A 21,109-nucleotide genomic window follows, 5' to 3' on the forward strand; every position below is an offset into this window, starting at 1 on the left:
TTGTCATAATATTTTTATATTTATTTATTTATGCTTCTTCTTATTTAATTTATTTTTACCTCAAAAGTTTTTTATGCTTCAGGAGCTTTGTAGAATTTTATAACAAAAAATCTGAGCTGCATATGCCCTTTTGCTTTGTAGATACAAAAGTGATGTATCGCAAATTATTTTTAAAAATATTCCGTGATTCGAGATCGCGCGTAGAAAATTGGAATTCGCATATTTCAGGAAGACGACTTGTCGACGCTACCATGATTATCTATTTACCAATGACAATCGAATGGTTACTTAGTTTCATGGGGTGAGGATCGAACCGCAGTTTAGCATTACGAAGGCCCAAGGCAGGTCGTTAGCGGCGTTGTCGCAACATATGCGCTCGGCAGACTCCATATGGGCTACCATGGACCCAGATCCAAAGCCCCCGGTGCCCCCCTTACGCGGGATCGATACCATTTCGCTCCTTAATCGGTCTGCTTTGCGGCTTTACTCTATGCTTGCTATTACATTTGGAATGCATTCTAACTAGATATTTCACATCATGAAAAATACAAGATCTTTTTTAAAACTGAAGTTTTAAAGACATGTAGAAAGGAAAAAATCTTTTTTTATTCAATTTTTTTAAACTTCCTTGTGCAACAAAATTTTAATATAATAGAATAATAAATCCTGTGATAAAATTTTCATATAATTTAAAAAATATTAAAAATGTTAAAATATATTATAAATATTACGTCAAATCAAATCTCTGGGAAAGTCGATCGCAAATTGTAATCAACACATTTATATATAAAGAAAAGCGAAACAAATTAAAAATGTTTTATTATAAAATTAAAAATTGATTAGATTCGAAATATATAATTTAGATTCGAAAATTGATAATAAATGCTTTTTAAATTCTCGATACATTGTAAAATAAAAAAATGCTAGACGATGTATCGAAGCTAGGCAACATTCAGGAGACGTGAGCATTGACGGTTTTAAGTGACGTTGGGTGACTAAAAACCCGATATTTTCTATAACCATCACGCAATGCGGATGGAGACGCTCGGAGATGAGTTTGTGCGGCAAGTGCACAAAGTACGGTGCATACATCGAATACCCGGGAGAGGGGGAGAGAACGGTAGCGACCCCCGTGGAGAACGTACGGGCAGTGAGCAGGTTGACTAGCTTTGTCCATGGTCGATGATGACGATGGGGTCGGTCTCGGCACAGATGGGCCGCTAATCTCATTGAAAACTCATGAGGACTCTCGGGCAGAGGGAGGCGGCCGTGGTGGTACTGCCAAGGGGTGAAAGCCTGTCCCCACAAGTCTCAGCGAGGCCCTCTTCGCTTCATGGGGGCCCAAGGACCGTGCTAACCACCATATGTCCTACGTATATGCATACTCATGTACGCCCGTGATGCATGTTTACGAGAATATGCTGCGGAGTTCTTGGACAGACGCACACAGCAAGAGGCACGCGCCCCCTTCCTCCCCCTTGCTTTTGTGTAGTAAACATGTGATCCATGATCGAGATACTACGATCAGTCACGTTTTACCTGTAGGATCAAATATATATCCCTTTTATCTTGAACATCGCCGGAAAACTATCTTAGGATTACGGTAAATCTGCACGCAAGTTAAGTGATTTATCAAACAAAGATTAGAATGATCTAATAGATTTAATCTCTGTTTGTTCTAAGGGCCGAGATAATCTTGTTTTCCTCTTATGAAAGATGCGAGCATTTTCTTATATGTTACTATTTTCATAAATGTCAATTTTTATATCTGCTACTCGAATCCGATAATCAAAGAGCTAATAATATTTATAAATACCTTTCTGTCGCGAATAAAGTTTAGTATCATCATATCATAGAAAGGTTTTTTACGTGAAAACGGTATCGCGATATCCTAAACAGAATTGTTTTGGAGCGATATCAAACGCTTAATGTTGGCTCTTGTTACTGCGAATCCCTGATTATCGTGTTTCCAGCACGACGCATATACATATTTAAGGTCGCGTCCACCGTTAAGATCACCGTAGCATAACTCCGCAGCCGGTTCTCTCTCGTACCTCATGCATATTCCTCCTCGTTTAACAAACACTCGCCGTAGACCTAGACGAAGAGACAGAACTAGAGAGAGAAAGAGACTCGCGGCATCGCCGAGACGGAACGGAACGGAGAAAGAGACAGCTCCGGCACGCACTTTCAGGCATACGGGGTTGCTTTACGAGCGGACAACTAAGGTATGTTCTGGATTTCAACCCTACCCGTGTCCTTTCCTCCTCCCCTTCCACCGGGGCAACGTACCTTTCGTAACGCGGTCGCCGCAACGAACCGGAGATTTTATACTCCAGCATCTCCTGGAAAGCCCGATGCATCCACCGTGACCGAGTACTCGTCGCACTCGCTGCCTCCGGGATGCTGCACGTAAACCTTCGAGAACTAAGCAGCTACCAACTGGTGGCCGTCTTTGTCTTCGCAGACGGTAAACCATTAAATGAGATTCTCGGGATAAAACTTTTTAATAGAATGTAATAGAATTTAATAGAATGTAATCTCACCTACGCACATAAGGAATAATAATTAAATTTGTGAAATCTTTCTTTTTACATAAATATCGAGAAAAATGACAGAGAAAGTTTCTATATTTTAAGGAATTTTTACTTTACTAAATTTTTATTAATCTAAATTTCATTAAAAAATTCTTTAATAAAAATTTTAAAAAAAAATTCTTGACTAGAAAATATATTTAATTTCTTTAGACAAATTTTAATCTTATCTTTATCTTTTTATCTTGATTTCGAGATATTTTGACACCTCGATATTTATATGCTAAAAAACTAGCAGACCTGTTATGTCGATACGAAAAAAATCGATGCAAGATACATCAGGTTGACAAGGGTGACTCTCGAAGATCAAACGTGATCAGTCCTGACAGCGCTGTTAGGGGCGCTGGACAATCGGCGGATCAAGAGATAGCGAAACCCGATATCTCGTACATATGCTCGGGCGTAAATGCATTCGCGAAATATGTTCTACGAATTTACGATCTACGGACGCGGTGGCTTCATCACTTTCACTCATGTTCGAATGCAACAATAAAAAACTCCGTTTAAAAAAGGAACATAAATGTATTATGTGCATGTTTTTAATTTTCAAGAAAATAGAAAATCCATATTTTAACTGTATGAATTGCATTTTAGTATTTCAAAAAAAGTATTATCTAAGTATTATCTTTAGAAAAAAGTATTCTGATTATTTAAAAAAATATTCTTTAGATATAAAATTTTTCATTTATTTTTATATCGCAAATTTTTATAAAGAAATTTTATACTACAATTTTTATAAAAATAAATATAAATTATAAACATAAATTATTTTTATAAAGATAAATATAAATTATAAACATAAATTATTTTTATAAAGATAAACATAAATTATTTATATATACTGTTGCAATAATTCAATATTAATATTAATATTTTTTTAATGCGATTTTATGAAATACTTATATAATATATACAAATATCACGAAAAAAATTATACATATAAAAAATAAATCGATTACACACAGAAGTTATTAACTGTTTTCAAATTGTTTTAATCAAAAACATATTGTTCTGATAATGAACTTTTACAATACGCAGATAAAATCCGACAACAATCGAAGTGTCAGGAGAGTACGAGTGTTCGATTTGTTCTCGCTCGCGGAATATGCATGACATGACCTAACCGTCGCAGGAAAAGCGAGTGACGTATGTGATGTTCTTCACGCATCACGTCGAGATACATACATATGTATGTACGCTAGTGAGCATATGTGCCAGCAACCGATCATGCATGCGTTCCGTCGCGAGCAATCTCTGAAAATTCTCTATTACGTTCTCTCTGCGTTCGCTCGAACGCGAGATTTATTCACCGGTGTTGATCGAATTATAGTTTCGCGTTGTATCGATATTTCACAATTATAAAATGCGCTCTAAATGTAACGAGAAAAATTTCGGTTCACGAAGATTCGTAGAAAATGTATAGGAAATGTCAATGGGATGTCAAGTTTCGATTAGAACGTTAAAATTTCAATAACATCCCGTTTATAGTTAGCTCTAAAGTTTCATCGACCAACTAATATATGGCTACGATATTTCTGATTTTTATTAATGTCATGTTTCTGTCGTAAGATTCCGTCTTGTACTTCCTTGAAAAGGACTTGCAATCTGAGTTGGAAACTTTGTTTCTTCGCAAAGTTAAATCATGCGAGCGACTTTTGAGATATCTAGTTTCTATCTTATTTCTCAACTTCTCGGCGAGTATTTTGCAATTTCCGACGTAAAGTACACATTTGTGATTCTTTCTATTATACTTTTCAAGGTCCACAAATGTGTATCTTGTATTAAATTTTATTTTCTAAATATTGATATATATATGTATAGAATTTTATCAAAGATTTATAAAATTTGTCAAATTATTAGTCGAGAATTAATCAGAATGAATAAAAATACTTTTTCATATACTGTTTTATCCAAGAAGTAATAAAATCTCATCTCAAATTATTCTATTTCGCGATGCAAATGGGAATTCTTTGAACAATTGTTGCTAAAAATGCATGTATATAAGAAATACTATACGAAATATAAAGTTCAGAATGTAAGGACTCGCAATTGAGTAAAAATCACATCGTTGTAACTCATGATTCTTCTTGAATACGGAGGAGCACAGGTGTTCGTTTGGTTTTCGACGCATCAAGCATGTCGAGAACCGACCGAGAATCGAAAGATTCGGACAAATTACTCGCGAGACCAGACTTAATCTATGTTGGTATCTCCAGGGAATGCCGGAAGAGAATCAAGGTCGCATCTGTGAGATCCGGAGCAACGCCAAGCTCGTCCTGGGTCTTTTCGCGCTAAGATTGATGACGTTGCGCGTTCTCTTTTTCTCTTTCTTGGTCCGTTTTTCTCTCTCTCTTTTTCTCTCTCACGGCAGGGTGACGTAGATATAGAGAGACTCGGCGGCGGTGAAGGAAAGATGTGATTTCTCGGTGCAAATGAGACATCTCCGTCCGTGAGAGCAGCCGGAGAGCTCGCAGTTGATCCTCGGAGCGAGCGGAACGCCGTGACAAATGTTCCGCGACATTGGTTCAGGAAGTCTCATGATGTATCTCAATCCATCCGTTTTGCGTGGCATAAATAAGTGCTTTAAACCACTTTAAAGTTGATGGGACTTTTTTAGTTTATTCTTTTCGAATCTTCAAAGTAATGATCTTTTTGATATGGAATCTGAATGTCGTGCCCAGAAAATTTGATATAATTTAGACGAAATCGAAAGAGAGAAAGAGTTGAATTATTGATCGTGTAATACAGTTATTCTATCATTTTCTCCCCTAGCTCTTTTCGCTATCTATTTTCACTTCTATAGAAACCTAGTTCGTAAAAGGATTTCTATTGTTAGTCGTATTATTTAAAAACTCGATGACATTCTTTTATATATATATTTTATTCCGAGATTTCGACATAAATAAGCTTGTGTATTTAACGATGGTAAATAAATGCAATTTTTGAAGGATAAAAAAGAAATTGAAATACAGGTATTGATATCTCGCGCGTCGTAAAAACGCAAACGTGGTGAAAAAATATTCGCGCGATTCGTTCGGCGAGTCGTTCCGGCTAAAACGCGTCCTCCTCGCGGAAAGGAGGAAAGGAGCCACGAGAGTGAATCCCTCGGTGGGTCTCCCGGCGTCGTCCATCATTCGTCGGAACGGCGAAACGCTTGGTAGGTTCGGGTTTTCAGCGGTGGAGAGATCTGCATAGCGCGAGCCGGCATCTCGGGACGAGAGCGAGCTAAGTGCGGGATTATGCAAAGCAGCGGCCATACAGTATAAAAATACGGAGCGACTCCGCGCCATCTTTTCCGGACCATTCTAATAACTCCCTCCTTCACCTTCCTCTACCAACCTTTCTCCAACCACCCTATCTACAACCGACTTCTCGGCCGTCGTCGAAGGGAAGAATCAACCGACCGACCAACCGACCGACCGATCGACCGATCGACCTTCGGATAGCAGGTTAAACTATTTCGGCAAATATAATCGTAAAACTGTCAACCAAAGATTGTCACGTGTCCTCTTCGCGAACTTTGACCCACATTACCATAAGGATATTGCATCCTGGCGTTAAATACTAACGAGGAAAAAGGGAATCTTTCGTAGTTTTCAATAAATAATCTTCTTAAAGTATTTATTCACTCTTATTTATTATGGCAATCGCTTGAATTTTGATTGCAAATAGAAAATGATTAGCTTAAAGTATAGCAAATTTCAATTATTGTTACGATTAATAATTGAGAAATAAAAAAGATATAACGAATACGAGAAAAGTAATAAAATTATTAATAAAATATAATTATTGTAATTGTGTAATATCACTTTTATTAAATTATTAATTATGAATAGGAAACCTCTAGTATATTAGAAAAATCGCGATTTATTGTGAAATTATAAATAATACGCGTCAAACATTTCGTCGATACACACGTTCGCTCATCTTTTTCTCTCTCTTTTCTCTATCATCATCAATACGAATTAAACTGGCGTTAACAGAACGCACTTAAGAGCACATGGCGCTCTGGTCCACCGAGTCATCCTTATGATAAACGAGCCGCTTAGTATCTACCCGTTAATTTCTTCGTTCCATTATATGCTCTCGGTTTTAGCAGCGATAAACGTAGTATTCTGACAACAGATGTAAGCGGAATATTTTATACATTCTGCATCTCAACGATATCTTATAGAAATTAATTGAATTGAAAACAAGTCTTTCCAAACACGTAAAGTGATTTATAAAATTGCAAAATTCGAAAGGTAGACGAACCAATTAAATTCCTCGTGCGAGAGAACTATTCTGAGAACAGACGCGACCATTCGGCAAGGAAAACGCTCGAAGAAAGATATCGCGCCGCGTTCTCCATCCGCGTAAAGTCAGGATCGCGCGCACCCCTTTCGGCGCGACTTCGTCGCTTAAATTCGGGAACTTCTCGTCTAGGCGGCTCACGTTTACGGCGCGCGGTCGAGGCGCGAGATAGCGGCGTCCGATAGCGCCCGGCTGGAAGTCGCATTAATTTTCCTCGGTCGACTCCCTCGCGCGACTCTGCTCACCCATCCTTCCCCCGTCTTCCCCCGGCCGGGGATGGCTGCTTCGCGAAACGGGCACGCAAGGGACGTTTCTCCCGCGACGGCGGCATTTAGGTAAGGTATTCACGTAACACATAAGCAACCGCCACGCGCAACCCACCGTGTGCACAGAGATAAGAGCCGAAGGTGGCATCTTAGGCGCTCTGCTTCGAATAGAATAGAATTAAATTCCCCGGAGCAACCGCAGAGAGCAAGAGAGAGAGAGGACGCGCGCGCGACTCGATATCGCTGGAACGATATCAACAAGAGCGGGACAAACTTCTCTCGTAGAACAGATAGACGGATAGATAGGGGAAGATGCGTGGGGGGAAGAATGGCGTTGAGAATTTTGATGCGGTAGGTAAGACGTTGCCAAAGGACGTCGTTGCGCGAATGCAATTTATTTATAGGATAAAATTAATCAACTTAATTGTTCAAGATGAAGTACAACTAAAGGTTTGATAAATTTTTAAAATATGAAGGGCCATTTTTTTTTTGCTATATGAATTATCGATAATGTCAATTTGTTCTAATGGAGGTTTCGTTTCGCAAGAATTTTGACACGGCAAAATTACGAGATTGTTTAAATAGCACAGTCGATTCATTTGGTATGCATAGTCCCGCCTATAAGTTAAGGAATCGCCTAAATGTCCGTAAAATCTGAATCTCCCGCACTCATCTCGGCAATCTCTCTCCTCTCACGGGGAGTATGTACACCACGCCCAGTTATTTCAACAATCCTCTGAACTTATCGCACATTCAATTTGTCAGGCCACCCTGTTTCAAGAATTCCTGAAGAAGCACTAACCTTTTCTCATCTCTCACCGTATTTTTTTATTCCTCGTATATTTCGCTTCGTAAAAATCTGCAAAAGGATGAAATAAATTACAATTTTAAATTAGAGACGAGAGAGAGACATATATTATTCACATAAAATCTGTTTAACGTTGCCTTAAATGTTCGAGTTTCAGAATTTTATGTTTTTTTTAGATATTTAAATATTTACAGAGTTTTGCGATATTTCGAATTCTAATGACTCAGAAAAATTTTAATTTATAAAAAGATCTTTGACTTTCTTATTATTATGTCTTTTTAAATTCTTGTAAAATAGAAAATCGAGAGACATAATTACGATATTTTTAATAATATTCAATTATTGATAGAATGGTTATCGAGTATTGATATAAATTTCTGCTTCTGCACGTTTCTTGCTTTTGAACAACACGGATGGTAAATTTTAATGGAAAACCGAACGTGCGGCCAAAGCGGCCGGAAGGGAATCGCGATGATTCTGTGAAATATGGCGCAAAAGCGAGCAGGTTTTCGGCGGGGCTGCGTTAATGGGTGATTGATAAACGACCTTTTCTCATCAACTGCATCGACTGCATATTTATCACCGTGCGGCCCCGACAGAAACGCGCGCTGCACTTGCAGCCGCGTCAGCGATGCGAGAAGTGGATGACATTACTCCCTTTGCGAAGCGCAAAGCATCGCATAAAACACCACGAAAAAACAAGTTCAAATAACGCACGAAGTAAACTTCCGTTATACTTTTAAAAAACGGGGGATTCAAAAATTATATTCTCCACTCAATTAAAATATTTTCAGAATTTTTACAATTTTTTAAAAATAAATACATATATGTGAATACACGAACTTTTATACAGAAATTTGTATAAAAATTAATCGATATAAATTAATTAGCAATTGAAAGATTTTAAATATATTTTTTTCTTATTTTTTTGAAAATAAAAAATAAAATTTATTCTCTTAAAAATAAAAAATAAAATAAAATTTCTAATAAATAATTATCAATACCTTTTTTTATTTTAAATTAATTCTAATAATTCTAAATTTTTTTATAATTCTTGCACGTCAATCCGCGAGATACGCAATCACGTGGAAACATTCGCTCTCGACATATTAACTTTTCTCATACGGGAGTCAATCGAGCCGAAGTATACGCATTATGTAAGGTGTCCGGTTCGTGGACCTACGGATGCTGTCTATGTTAAAGCGCTGCCCTATGCGACACCGAACGTCGGCGTTAAACGGCCCTTGGACGAACCCACGTTCGGTGTTAACAGCTCACGCGTGTCTGCCACGTGTCGGGCGCCGTCGGCTCGTCCGCTCGTGCGTTTAACTTGGTCGAATTAGGCGGCGCGAAACTTGCCCTCTTTCTGGCCGATTTGCAGGATAACATGTGCAGACGGTGGCAAAGTGCGATTCTCACGCGCGCAACGTATTTTTCTACTTGAGAGATTTAGATTGTAAACTAAGTGAGACGAATTTTCAGTTTGCGCGTTACAGTTTCGTGAGAATGGGGGTAGGATAAAATAGTAGAAAAAGGAAATATGACGCGAAATGAAAATATTGATATCATATGCGATATCATTATTTAAATTAATCACTTTCCAATAGTTTTTAGAATTTTGGTAGCATTAATATTATTGTTATTAATAATGTGTAATTAATTAATATAATATATAATTATAATATAATATATTATTAATATAATTAATAGTAATATTAATTAAAGTTTTCACTCTTTTTTTAAGTAAAGTCAATTTACAATCATCGAAATTCAGAGTACATTTCTTTCACATCTTTTCTATGACATTTCGTTTATTATATCGTTCTGTAAGAAAGAAAAGGAGGATGAAAAAGTAAAATGTCTTTTCTCAAAAACGCTGTTTTACGCAAAGCGAGGCAGAAGGGTGTAAAATGGAACTAGAGATCGGTATATCGCCATCTCTTCGACTTCACGGGGAACGGCGCCGTATATGATCGGCAATAAATATAGTTCATAATCCAGGAATGGTTGTGCCAAGATACAGAGACGTTTCATAGCCGCCCCGTCGTGCGACGCGTGTCACATGTAACGTCGTCGTAATGATTCCCCCCGCGACTTTACGACTCCGAATTAGGATTAGACCGTCGACTGTATCGTGCGTCGCGCTATCTGCTGCGCATGAGGCAGATAGATCGTTTAATTTATTCCGCGCGTGAATCGCCGAAGAATCATCGCCAAGGGAGCATCTCGCCGTTCGACTTTATCGAGTATTACCGAGATTGCTCGCGTGCAGTCGGATCTTTTAATTTTCAATACAAGGTAACTTCTTAATTTATTTTTGTGTATCGAGACGTAACTGCCACTTTTCTTATTCCGATCTTCGATATCGGTGAGTAAAAAAAAGAAAAGAATCTCCCAGCGTTCCTGAGGTATCCTGTATAAGAAATACAAGAAACGATGACGTTCTTCTGTAAATGCTAGTTCGCAAGTCTCGGCGCCGGATACGGGATAGCGCCAATCGAAAAGTCATTACAACTTTTTGCCGACTCAATCAAGAAGTTAATGTCCTTTAACCTCGCGGCGTTTCCCCGTAGGATTTGCCGGGATCTCGGGAATCGCGTAAGAAATCGACGGCTCTCACATGCCCGGTAAAATAGATCACCGGCGTATGATTGATCACCTATTGGCTCCGTGGCGGGTTTTTGCCCGCTTTATCCGCTTGTATCGGGAGTTATTTTTCCGACATGAAACTACGATGCCACCCGTCTTGACTTATTTCGAGGTTTACTTGCGGAATCTCATGAAAACGATTAAATGAAATGATATTGCAATAGTTTGTGTTTTGATAATTGTGCAACTCCAAATAATAATGTAAACACTTATGGTCAAAAATAATTCGAAAAAAATTTCGAACGAAATCGAAAACGCGTTACTTATAATTAATTGTAAAGTTAATTGTAAAAAAATAATTGATATGAACAGAAATAATACAATATATAAATATGTATAAAGTTATTTGTCAATCAATTTACGATAAATGATAAGTTTCTCGCGAAATAATTTCCAAAATTTTTCTCTAATGGATTCGCCCTATCGTCATCGTAGCTTCATCGACAGACCCGGGTCGTCTGCCGAACGTCCAATATAGTCCATGAGTCGGCCATAAAAAAGGAGCGGAGATCGGGACGCGGGCGTTAAAAATATTCAAGATCGTTTGTCAGGCTGAATTACAGCCCCCGGTCGTACCAATTCCCCCCCTTCCTCCTGCTATCCCCTTCGCCACCCTGGCGAAGCGGAATTCTGCGGAACGCGTTGCGCAACGCGGAGAGAGTAAGGCAGAATCGGACGAAGGGAGAGGGGGTGGCAAGAGTCGACGACGACGACGACGACGACGACAACGACGACGACGACGACGACAACAATCCCGGGCACATGTGTCGAACCTGAAATATGTAGGCGTGGTCTGGATGCTGTTAGCAGACGCATCCCGACGAGCGAATATGTTCACCCCTTTGCTACGCTCCACCCCCGTATAACGTTGCGAACATCCCCATTGGCCGGTGCCACCCTCGTTGCGCCTCCACCTGCCACGATCGCGCTACCCTCTGCGACGGCTACCCCTAAATACGGGGGATGCGCGAACGGCACCCTCATTTTAACGCGAGCAGCCGATACGGCTCCGAGTGTTCGCCACTTTAGTGCACCCCGGACTGTACACCGGATCGGTGGGTCCATTAAAGGGTTGATTTCGCCTCTTGTTGCTTATCGCGGGCTCGCGTGCTCGCGAGGATCTGTTTCGGCGAGACAGCCTTGTGAGAAAAAGTGCGGTCTAATGTCTTAGAGAAGATCGAAGAAACCACCTTAAGGGATGGAAAACGTGATCCAGCTAGTGTAGCCGTATGTGTTTGCAAGAACATTTGCCACCGTAATCCGGTAAATAATTTTTATTCTACTGTACTTATATAATAGTATGTACTATAATAGAATACGAATCATTGAAACTTTTAAAAATTATTAATTTTTTACATGACAAATAATTTTTACATATTTCATAGATATTTTCGATTAGATTATTGAATTATTGATTTTTAAATATTTAAGGTGGTATTACTTTGAAATGTCATTATGGGATAGTCGATTAATTATTGAACTAATGTCTTTATATTGAAATGATTGAATTAATATTTAAGAAGATAAGGCTCTAATTTGTAAATATACAAATATTAAGATATCAAAGGCTATAAGAGTCAAATGCGGGTGATTGTGCGACAGTTTCACAGAAAATTAATTTTTCTGTGAAACTAATATTTGTGCACAGGGCACGGATTTATCTTGGTTAAATCAAGTAAAATTTATAATCTCAATTCGAGAATGAATTAATATTCTTACATGTTCAAATGGCATTAATTTTTGATAGAAATTAATTAAAGACTAATTAAAATAATGGAAATAAGTAGTATCATATCGTAAAATAAAAGAAATAAAAAAATGTTCTATAATAAAATATGATTTTACGTTTTTAAAATCTCTCTCCATCTCTTTTTAACATGCTTTATATGAATACTCATTTTTTGTTTTACAATTACAAGAAATTTCTAAAACTTTTTCTGTGATAATAATTTTATATAAATAGCAAGTCGCATATATAAATATCGTATATTAATTTTTAACATGAATATTAATATTTAAAAAAAATAAAGTTTATGATTGCGATGTGTTTTATTCGTCATAAATAAACTATGAATTATTAAATAAAAAAATTAAATGTTAAATTGTTCATTCAGATTGATATATATTTTCTGAAAAACTCGTATTTTCCATCGAGTATTACTTCGATATTTCATTTTCAATCAAATATATTTTTTTATTTATTTATAATATATTTATTAAATTTATTTTATGACAACTGTAAGATCATCTTTTTAAATTTTATCGCACAAAATATTTCTATTATTTTACATTTCGTTTAAATAAAGAAATATGTTTTACCTTTTCTCAGCTATTCTGATGATACCAATCTTGCTTTATTCCGATTTATGCTTCTCGAATGTAGGACAGCTGGGCCAAGTGTATCGAATCTTTGGCGATCAATCACTTTGCGTCGATGCGACGTTTACACTCATTGTCCACCCTCCGTCATTGTTTCGCAGGTCGATCATCCGGAGCGAGCAGGATGACAATGGAAGATCGCACGGGTGGCATCGACCGCGCCGCCCCCGCGACCTCGACGCCGGCCACGACGACATTGACGTCGGTGTGTCCCGCGTCCATCAGCGATGTCACACCCGACGCCTCGTATCCCCTTCAACGTGCTAGCAAGCGCTCCTTCGACGTCGCTTTCCTGGTAGCGCCTGACGAGAACCTGGCACGTCGTCAAAACGAAAAGTTGCGATTGATATCCAGTCGAAAGGAGCGTCCGCGAGATGACATCTCTGTTGATAACGTTCTGGATGCTGACAGGCTACCGCAGAATCTCACCATCAAACACTACGACAACGATTCCGGCGGTTCGGAGAGAAGAAGACTGTTGCAATGCACGGAGAACTCACTAAGTCCACCTTACGTTTCGCCGAGAACCTTGACGCCGACCTTGCCAAGACTTTCTCCGGACACCGACGGAAGGAGGTACGCGTCGACCGGTCGGCTTCAGAAGACTCCGAGTCCGCCTACCTTCGTCGCTCATCAATCTATGCTGACCACCTGTCCAGAATCGGCAGATCCTTCGGTCTTGTCCTGCGCAAAGATCTACGAGACTGGTATCCCCTGCGTGACCGATCGCCACGGCGAATCACGCAGTGCCTTTACGAAGGTCAACCTGATAGGACAACGAAATGGCTTCAACGATGACGGCCAGGCATCACCCAGGTCCTCGATATCGCCGGATGACCGCGCGAGCTACCAGAGCAGCGTCAGTCCACCGGTGGTGTCGTTAGCCGGCGCGGCAAGTTACAAGTACGCACCGTTCCCCACCAAGATGGCGTATCCATTCCTGGCAGTGGGAGCGGAGACCGGTCAGCCGGGATTGTTGGAGAATCTGAAGATCCCGCAGATTCCTCAGCCGCCCAAGGTGCCCAGTCCGAAGGTGCCTGCTTTCCGGCCGGATCTTCCGCCAGTCTATCCTAATCTTTCCTACAATCCCATCTCCGTTTTCCCGCCAATGGCAGATGCTCTGGCCAGGCCGCGTTTTCTGGCCACGGCCGCTGGAGTGGCCGGCCTTTTGCCGCCGTCGTTCGCCGCTCTGACCTTGCCGGCGCAGAACGTCTGCGCCAAATGCAATCTATCGTTCCGGATGACCTCCGACTTGGTTTACCACATGCGCTCTCATCACAAGAGCGAAAGCGCGAGCGAGGCGGCGAGGAGAAGGAGGGAAGAGAAGCTTAGGTGTCCCGTCTGTGACGAGAGTTTTCGCGAAAGGCACCATCTCACCAGACACATGACTGCTCATCAGGATAAGGAGAGCGACGGTATCGTCGAGCAGGTCGAGGTTAAGAGGAGGGCCACTTCCGTTCACAGTAAGTGACGACGAAAATTGCCGACCGAGGATGAGATTCTAACGGCTGGCTATTCCTTTGAGAATTGAATCGATGGATAATGGGAAGCAGTAAGCTGTGACATTCTTAGGTAATAAAAACGACAAAGTCATTGTTTATCGTTACATTTTATCAATTGAGAAAAAGATTGAAGTATCGCTTTTTGCGAAAGAAAAATACACTTTGAACTACGTATCGGAAGTATGTAAATCTAATCTTTCACCTTATCATCTCGATAGTTGCGATTAAATAAATTTTTGCACATTTCTTCCATCATGAATATATGTACGTTGTGCGGATTTTATTGAGTTATTTTTTATCTATATATATATTTTTAATAAGATATTTATTAAAAAGTTAATTCTAAAAAAGTCGCGTCGACAAATCATTTAAATGATAAGTGATTAAAAAGAGTTGTTCCCTTAAATTTCAGCAATATTCAAATATGATACATGATATGAAATATGATAAAATGTCATTTTTTTATTTAATTTTAAATGGACTTTGTTTCGACAAATTTATATTCTTGGAGAATATATTATTTACAGATTCTTAATATATAATTTTTTTATTCTTAATATAGAAAATTAACAGTGTGACAAAAATTCTTGTTAAATAAAAATCAATTTAGAAGGGGACAAAGAATTTATAGATAAAAGATGGCTCAATGAATCTGCGACATCATGTATAGATATACTATTATGGCACTTACATTGTATACGGATCTAAGATACAAAAATTTAATGTCTATATAGAAATTAATATTTGCGAATACGTCGATTGATGTACTCTAGTTTAACTCACGCACTGCGATCAAGACATTCCCTGTCTAGTCAATATTAATTAGGTAGGAACAATTTGTAAATAAATTTCACTCTTTGAAATAAGTAAAATAAGAATTATTCATATATTATACTTTGAGAGAAAAAGAGTGAAATGTGTAAATAAATTAACAATATGTATTTTGGTTCTTGACAAAATATTATTAGTTAATTATAATTATTCTGGTTGCGCTAAACAAATAATAATTAAATTAATTAAAAGTTTGAAACGTAAAAATTCAAAATTTTCAGAAAATGAAGTATTTATTAACATATTTATTGTGCGCGCAGGCACAATTAATATATAAATAAGATATCACTTTTTAAATATCACATTCAATTCGAATATTTACATATGAAAAATATAGCATAATTTTATACTTCTTAAAAATTAAAAGTTTTTGAATTTTTCGAGAAAAGAAGGTAGGAATATCAAAGAGAATAGAATAATTTAAAAGTTTAAAACATATAATCTTGACTTTTTTCAGAAAAATATAAAATTCCAAATATGTACGATGTACGTATGGTCTACATAATTCGTATTTGTATCACTAGCATATATTTCAAAGTGCATATATATTTCAAATCTGCAAACATTTAAATCTAGTTCAGATTTCTTACGATTGTTTTTATACTTGTAAGATAAAAATGCAGCGATAGAATGTCTGATATTTTTATCTCTGCTTTTATAGATCTAACAATTTAAATTATTCACATAAGAATATTCGATTGTTTTCAAAAAGATACGATTCTCGATCTAAAAACACTATGGAGATGAAACCAACTGTAGCAATAAAGTATTCTAAAATCACGCATATTTGGGGAAAAACAGCGTGCTAAAATTGTCAGAGGCAAAATACAATCGCGGTCGTATTTCGATACACTCGCAAATTACATACGGTCCATTCGAACGACTCCATTTTCACGGTGTAGAAGGTAAAATATTCGCCGTGTATTTACAACGGCAGGCAGGTGAAACGGCGGGCGGTGGATTACGTATGCGATGATGATAGCAGGGGGGAAGGGGAGGAGAGGGAAAGGGGGAGGAAAGAGAAGGTGGCCAGGGGGTGCGGAAGGGGGTTGCGTGTCGCGGGGGTTGGTGCAAGCGTGTAAAGCGCATTTCGGCCGTACGTGTACGGAGGTGAGGGCGGCGTGGCAATAAATAGATCGTAAGCCGTAACCCGCGTCACACACAAACCGTCGGAGCGCGCATAATGGTAGGAAACAATGAATGCCGTAATCGGAAACAGTGCCGGTTTGTTATCTGCCATTTACACTCCATTTAACTTCAAACGGCGAATCGGCCGGCGCGCATTCGCGTTTTAAATACAGCCCGGCCTCCAACCATCGTCGAGAGCCGCCCTCACCGTCATCCCTCCCCTCCTGCGCTCTTGTTTCACCCCCGCCGACGGTGTGCGGCTTAACATAGGGTTAAGCTGTCGCCGAGTGGCTTAATATTGTCCGAAAATTACGTGAATTATCGCATCGCGTTTTCTGACCTAGCCAAAGGAAATTTATTCATACGGAAGTAATCCACAAGTATTTCCAAAAAGTTTGTAAAATTAATTAAATAATATTATTATCTCCGATCTGAAATTAATCGTTCAATTATAATTCACATTGCGATTTAATATAATAGGATTTTAAATAGAGTTATTTATAAGAATTAAGAAAAGAGACGTAATCATTAAGATAGTTTATGCAGTATTCTGTACAGCAATAATCACAGTAGTGTGTAAATATTCGTAGTGAAACTTTTAATACCAAAAAGAATGCATTTATAAATGAGAAAAATATAAATGAATGTCGATGTATCAATATTGATATTAAAGAAGAGAAGAAATCATATGGATATTTAATGAAGAATTCGATATTATCTTCAATAATTGTCTCGTACTGATAGTAATATTGAGATATTAAGATATGGCGATATATGCAAAGTTGTTCTAAGATTAATTGTAATATATAATTCTGTATAATGAACATTATCGATCTCTTTTTATAGATATCGAAGTTTTGTTTTCTTTTATAAGAATTGTTTTAACAAGATATCACGTTGCACTTCGTTGTAAATATCACATTGTACATAAGCACTGTATGTAATTCAGATCGTTGTTAATTAATAAAAGAATATCCGTGACACACATTATAAATCATATATCGTACTTTTTATATCCTCTTATAACTTTTTGTATCCTCTATAACCTCATCTAACATCGGTTCTATACATTCGGTTTAATTCGTAAATTTATCAATTATATTTATAAGACACACACATTAGCGTTTTTATATTAATATAAATAAAAAATATTTTTAATATTATTTTATATATATGTAATATTATTATTTTTATTTTCACTATTTAAAAAAAATAGTTTTGTACAAAAAAATGAAAATAAATAAAATTTCTTTTATCTTTTTTGTAAAAGATTTGTTAATTGATTTTGGTTACGATAGCGTTGGTTTGCAATGACTTTTTAGATACAAAATCGATCTAGCTCTTCGCTTTATAGACATCGTCCATTCTCGTCTTGTCTCCTCGGTGCTAAATCACCGAAAGCCGATTATAGGGCAATAGATTAATTTCTGGCTACTCAGAGACTTCCTCCTGACATTCGAATCGATTGTTATTTCATTCGATGTTCAAGTAAAATAACGCACGACTATCTCTTTCAAATTTATTTATAAGAAATAAAAGGAAAACCTTTTTTATAGAAATAATTTTTATTATTGATATGTTTATACGCATTATATTAATTTTTTAATATATATCTAGGAAAAAATACATTGTCTTAAAACGAATTAATAAAAAAATAATACTGATTTATGTATTTTATTGATATTCGAATTAATATTTTGTTGTCAAATTTATAAATAATATATGTGTAAAATATTTATTATACAAAATATATATAAAATATGTCTTTTTATAGTTAGTTTTATATATATATCTTAATAATATTTAAATTTTTGAATATAATAAAATATCGTGACATATATAGTTGATTGATAAATTTTATATTGAAATAAATTTATTTTTTAATTGGTTAAATTGTACATATATGCATATATATTATTTTTTCATAGAAATAAAAGAACACTTCTCAAAGATTCTTTCAGAAAGACAACTGTCTCTGTCTTCTGAGAGAAAGTTACCGCGAAATCCCCTAAACGGGTAACGTTAAGCTCGTCGAAACCGCGGCCAATACGACAAACAATCTCTTACCGCCCTCGTTTCGGCTTAAGCTCGCCCCTTCACCACCCCCGAAGTAAGTGTACTTACCCTCTGCCCGAGGTCCATAAAGATAAATAACGTGGAGCACCCGGACCACGATGGTAGTTGTATCCCTTACAAAGCGACGAAGGGGTCTCTGAGGACTCTCATCATCTCTTCGCTCTTTTCATCATTTCTCTTATTCTCTTTCTCGCACTGTATACTGTGGCAAAATTCTCTCTGCTCCGCTCTTATCCTTTTTCTTTATATACTTTTTTATTTTTCTCCCACGACTCTGATTTTTGAGACGAAAGCTTTACTATATCTTACATATATATTTTGTGTTATTATAAATACAATTATTAAATTTAAACTGATATTAAATGATTATTTTATGAATCATAATCGCTTATTTTACATTTATTAAGATAAGAAAAAAAATTGTTGAGAATTTGTAAATAAATAAGTTAATAAAATAAATCAATTAATAATAAATTTAGAATTGAAAAACGAATGAGATATAAAATAATGAAACAAGGCCTTGTATGGATCAACGATCCACGTTTTTATTTAAATCGAACATTTTATCTAACTGTCTTTCTTTCTCGCGATCGGTCCGCTGCCCTTCCCATTCTTGTTAGTAATACTTCCCGTGGAGAATCGCGCGCATGCTTGTTCTGTCAGTGAAATAATGACAATGTCATAGCCCGGGGCCGATTCGCCACGGCACCCTTGCCACGTGGGCGACGATTGGATGCGGATATGCTAATATGGCGTCCGTTCCGAGACATTAAGTTCTCGGTTTACCGATTCTCGCCAGACGAGCCGCGTCTTGACGTCCACATCACTTTCCACTATTGTGCCTTCGATCACGCGTTTTCTTTGGGGGTTCCATAGAGCCTTTACAAGGAAACACATGAGTCATTGCTCTTGCGTTCGTAGAGTTGAAACCTTTTCCAGCTTCAGAAAAACTTAGAAAACAGATTTTCAAAATTAATGTCACATAAAAGAATGAAATTTACTTTAAATCAATTATGCTAACTGCAGTACTTCATGTAACTTTTAATTGATATGCGAATAAAAATTAATCGAATCTCGCATCGCTGTATGAGTTAAGTACATACTTGTCTGTGCTTATTCTCGGCGACCCCGATTCCCGCTTCGTCACGGTCTTTCGGTACGATTATGTAACTTGACTGCGAACACGCAGCTTACATCGGTCTCACGATACAGTGTTTCGTTGTCAACCAGGCGTCGCTAAGCGATTTCGTCCGCGCAAGTCAGCGCTTTTCTAGGGCATATGCTGCAATTCGCTCATAGAGTTTCACACGTATGTTTGGCACGCTAATAATGTTTATAAGATTTTTATATTACACCTCTCTGATCCGAAGCATTTTCATCTTAATTTTTTCAACTTTAAAAATAAAAAAGAATTCAAACTTTGGCAAAGAAATTTTTTTTGTCTACAATATCTTTATATTTTTTTACGTAGATAAAATGTAAGAAAACAATTGCAATGCTTTTGATATCGATACAATGGACATCTCAATCTTTACTCTCTTCTTGAGACACTTAATTACAAAACATCATTATTTTGCGCTATGGATTTCCGATCACGGGTTGCACATCCGGGGAAGCATCCCCCCAACTGCCCCCGAAGCGCAATGGACGATTGAAGCTCGCGGTAGCAACCTTGAAACGTTGAAGCGGCGAACCGTCTCGGCTTATTTACGACGTACGTATGATGAAAAACGGAAGCGCAGCTCCGGCGCGATCGTGCGGCCGCGTAGCGGATCGTCCGGCGGAGGGATGAAAGGGCCCCGTGCTCTCTCCTATGTTGGAGCACCTTGATTTACTGTCGACGATATTTTCTCGTTGGCGCTAGTTGGCGCCTACCGCACCACTGCGCCCGACAATGGCGGGCCCGCTTGACATTTTGTTTCGAATTATTGCCCCGCGCTCGCGCGCACGCGGCCAGTCCTTTCTATTTCGTCGGTCCTCTACCGCTCCTCTACCGAGCGCGACAATGCTCTATTTTATTCTGCTCTATTTTTATTCTGTTTCGCCTGTTTGCTCTGTTTTTTTTTTCGTCGCGTTATTTTTCGGCAGCCGCTCGCTCTTTGTTGCGCCGTCGCGCGACGTCGACGCGTATCCGCCCGAATTTCGCGGCTCTCGTGGCACAGATTTATCATCGCGAAGAGTGGCTGTGCGAACAGACTTAGCGACGTTAAGTATATAAGCGAGCAAATAATGCGCCATTTTAAATATGCATACCTATGTGCTCTATAAAACATGGAAGGATAGATTTAATAATTACAACACATATATTTTAATAATATCTTTTAATAACAATTTACTATCTTTTTTTGTTACAGATGCTGTAAATATCTTTGGTAATTGACTCTTCGACTGGAAAAATGCAACATGGAAAACATTGCTGTGCAACAAACCCCTGTTTTGAATTTTCTTCTGGTTTTAATTTCCTTCTGAATGGTATAGTATATAGTTTGATATTTTTTTCTCTTATTTTAATCGAGACTTCTAGAAGATCTATCGGCAACGATTGTGACTTCTGTCTATTGTCCATTCTCCAATTCTTTTATG

The 21,109-nt window shown here is 37.8% G+C and overlaps 1 protein-coding gene and 2 long non-coding RNA genes across 6 annotated transcripts in view; all 3 read left to right on the plus strand.

Annotated features, from left to right (window-relative positions):
- Positions 1–21,109, plus strand: part of LOC145975553 (uncharacterized) — an 80,141-nt gene that overhangs the window by 19,747 nt on the left and 39,285 nt on the right. For all 3 annotated transcript variants that reach the window (XR_014440007.1, XR_014440006.1, XR_014440008.1), the window contains exon 2: positions 20,881–20,998. This is a non-coding gene — a long non-coding RNA (uncharacterized LOC145975553). The remainder of the gene's footprint in view (positions 1–20,880; positions 20,999–21,109) is intronic.
- LOC145975579 (uncharacterized) lies at positions 938–3,316 on the plus strand. 2 transcript variants are annotated; one of them, XR_014440014.1, is made up of 3 exons: positions 938–1,389; positions 2,096–2,470; positions 2,830–3,316. It is a non-coding gene; the product is annotated as an uncharacterized LOC145975579 (long non-coding RNA). The 2 variants fall into 2 exon arrangements; XR_014440013.1 differs by having other exon boundaries at positions 2,833–3,313.
- Positions 11,812–14,664, plus strand: LOC145975551 (uncharacterized). Its single transcript, XM_083106109.1, has 2 exons — positions 11,812–11,873; positions 13,091–14,664. The coding sequence occupies exon 2, from the start codon at positions 13,114–13,116 to the stop codon at positions 14,458–14,460; it is 1,347 nt and encodes a 448-aa protein (XP_082962235.1). The 5' UTR covers positions 11,812–11,873; positions 13,091–13,113; the 3' UTR covers positions 14,461–14,664.

Source organism: Camponotus vicinus, unplaced genomic scaffold (genome assembly GCF_025532165.1).
Source record: "Camponotus vicinus isolate PSW18456_S1 unplaced genomic scaffold, iyCamVici1.0 SCAF_8, whole genome shotgun sequence".
Taxonomy (NCBI): Eukaryota; Metazoa; Arthropoda; class Insecta; order Hymenoptera; family Formicidae; genus Camponotus; species Camponotus vicinus.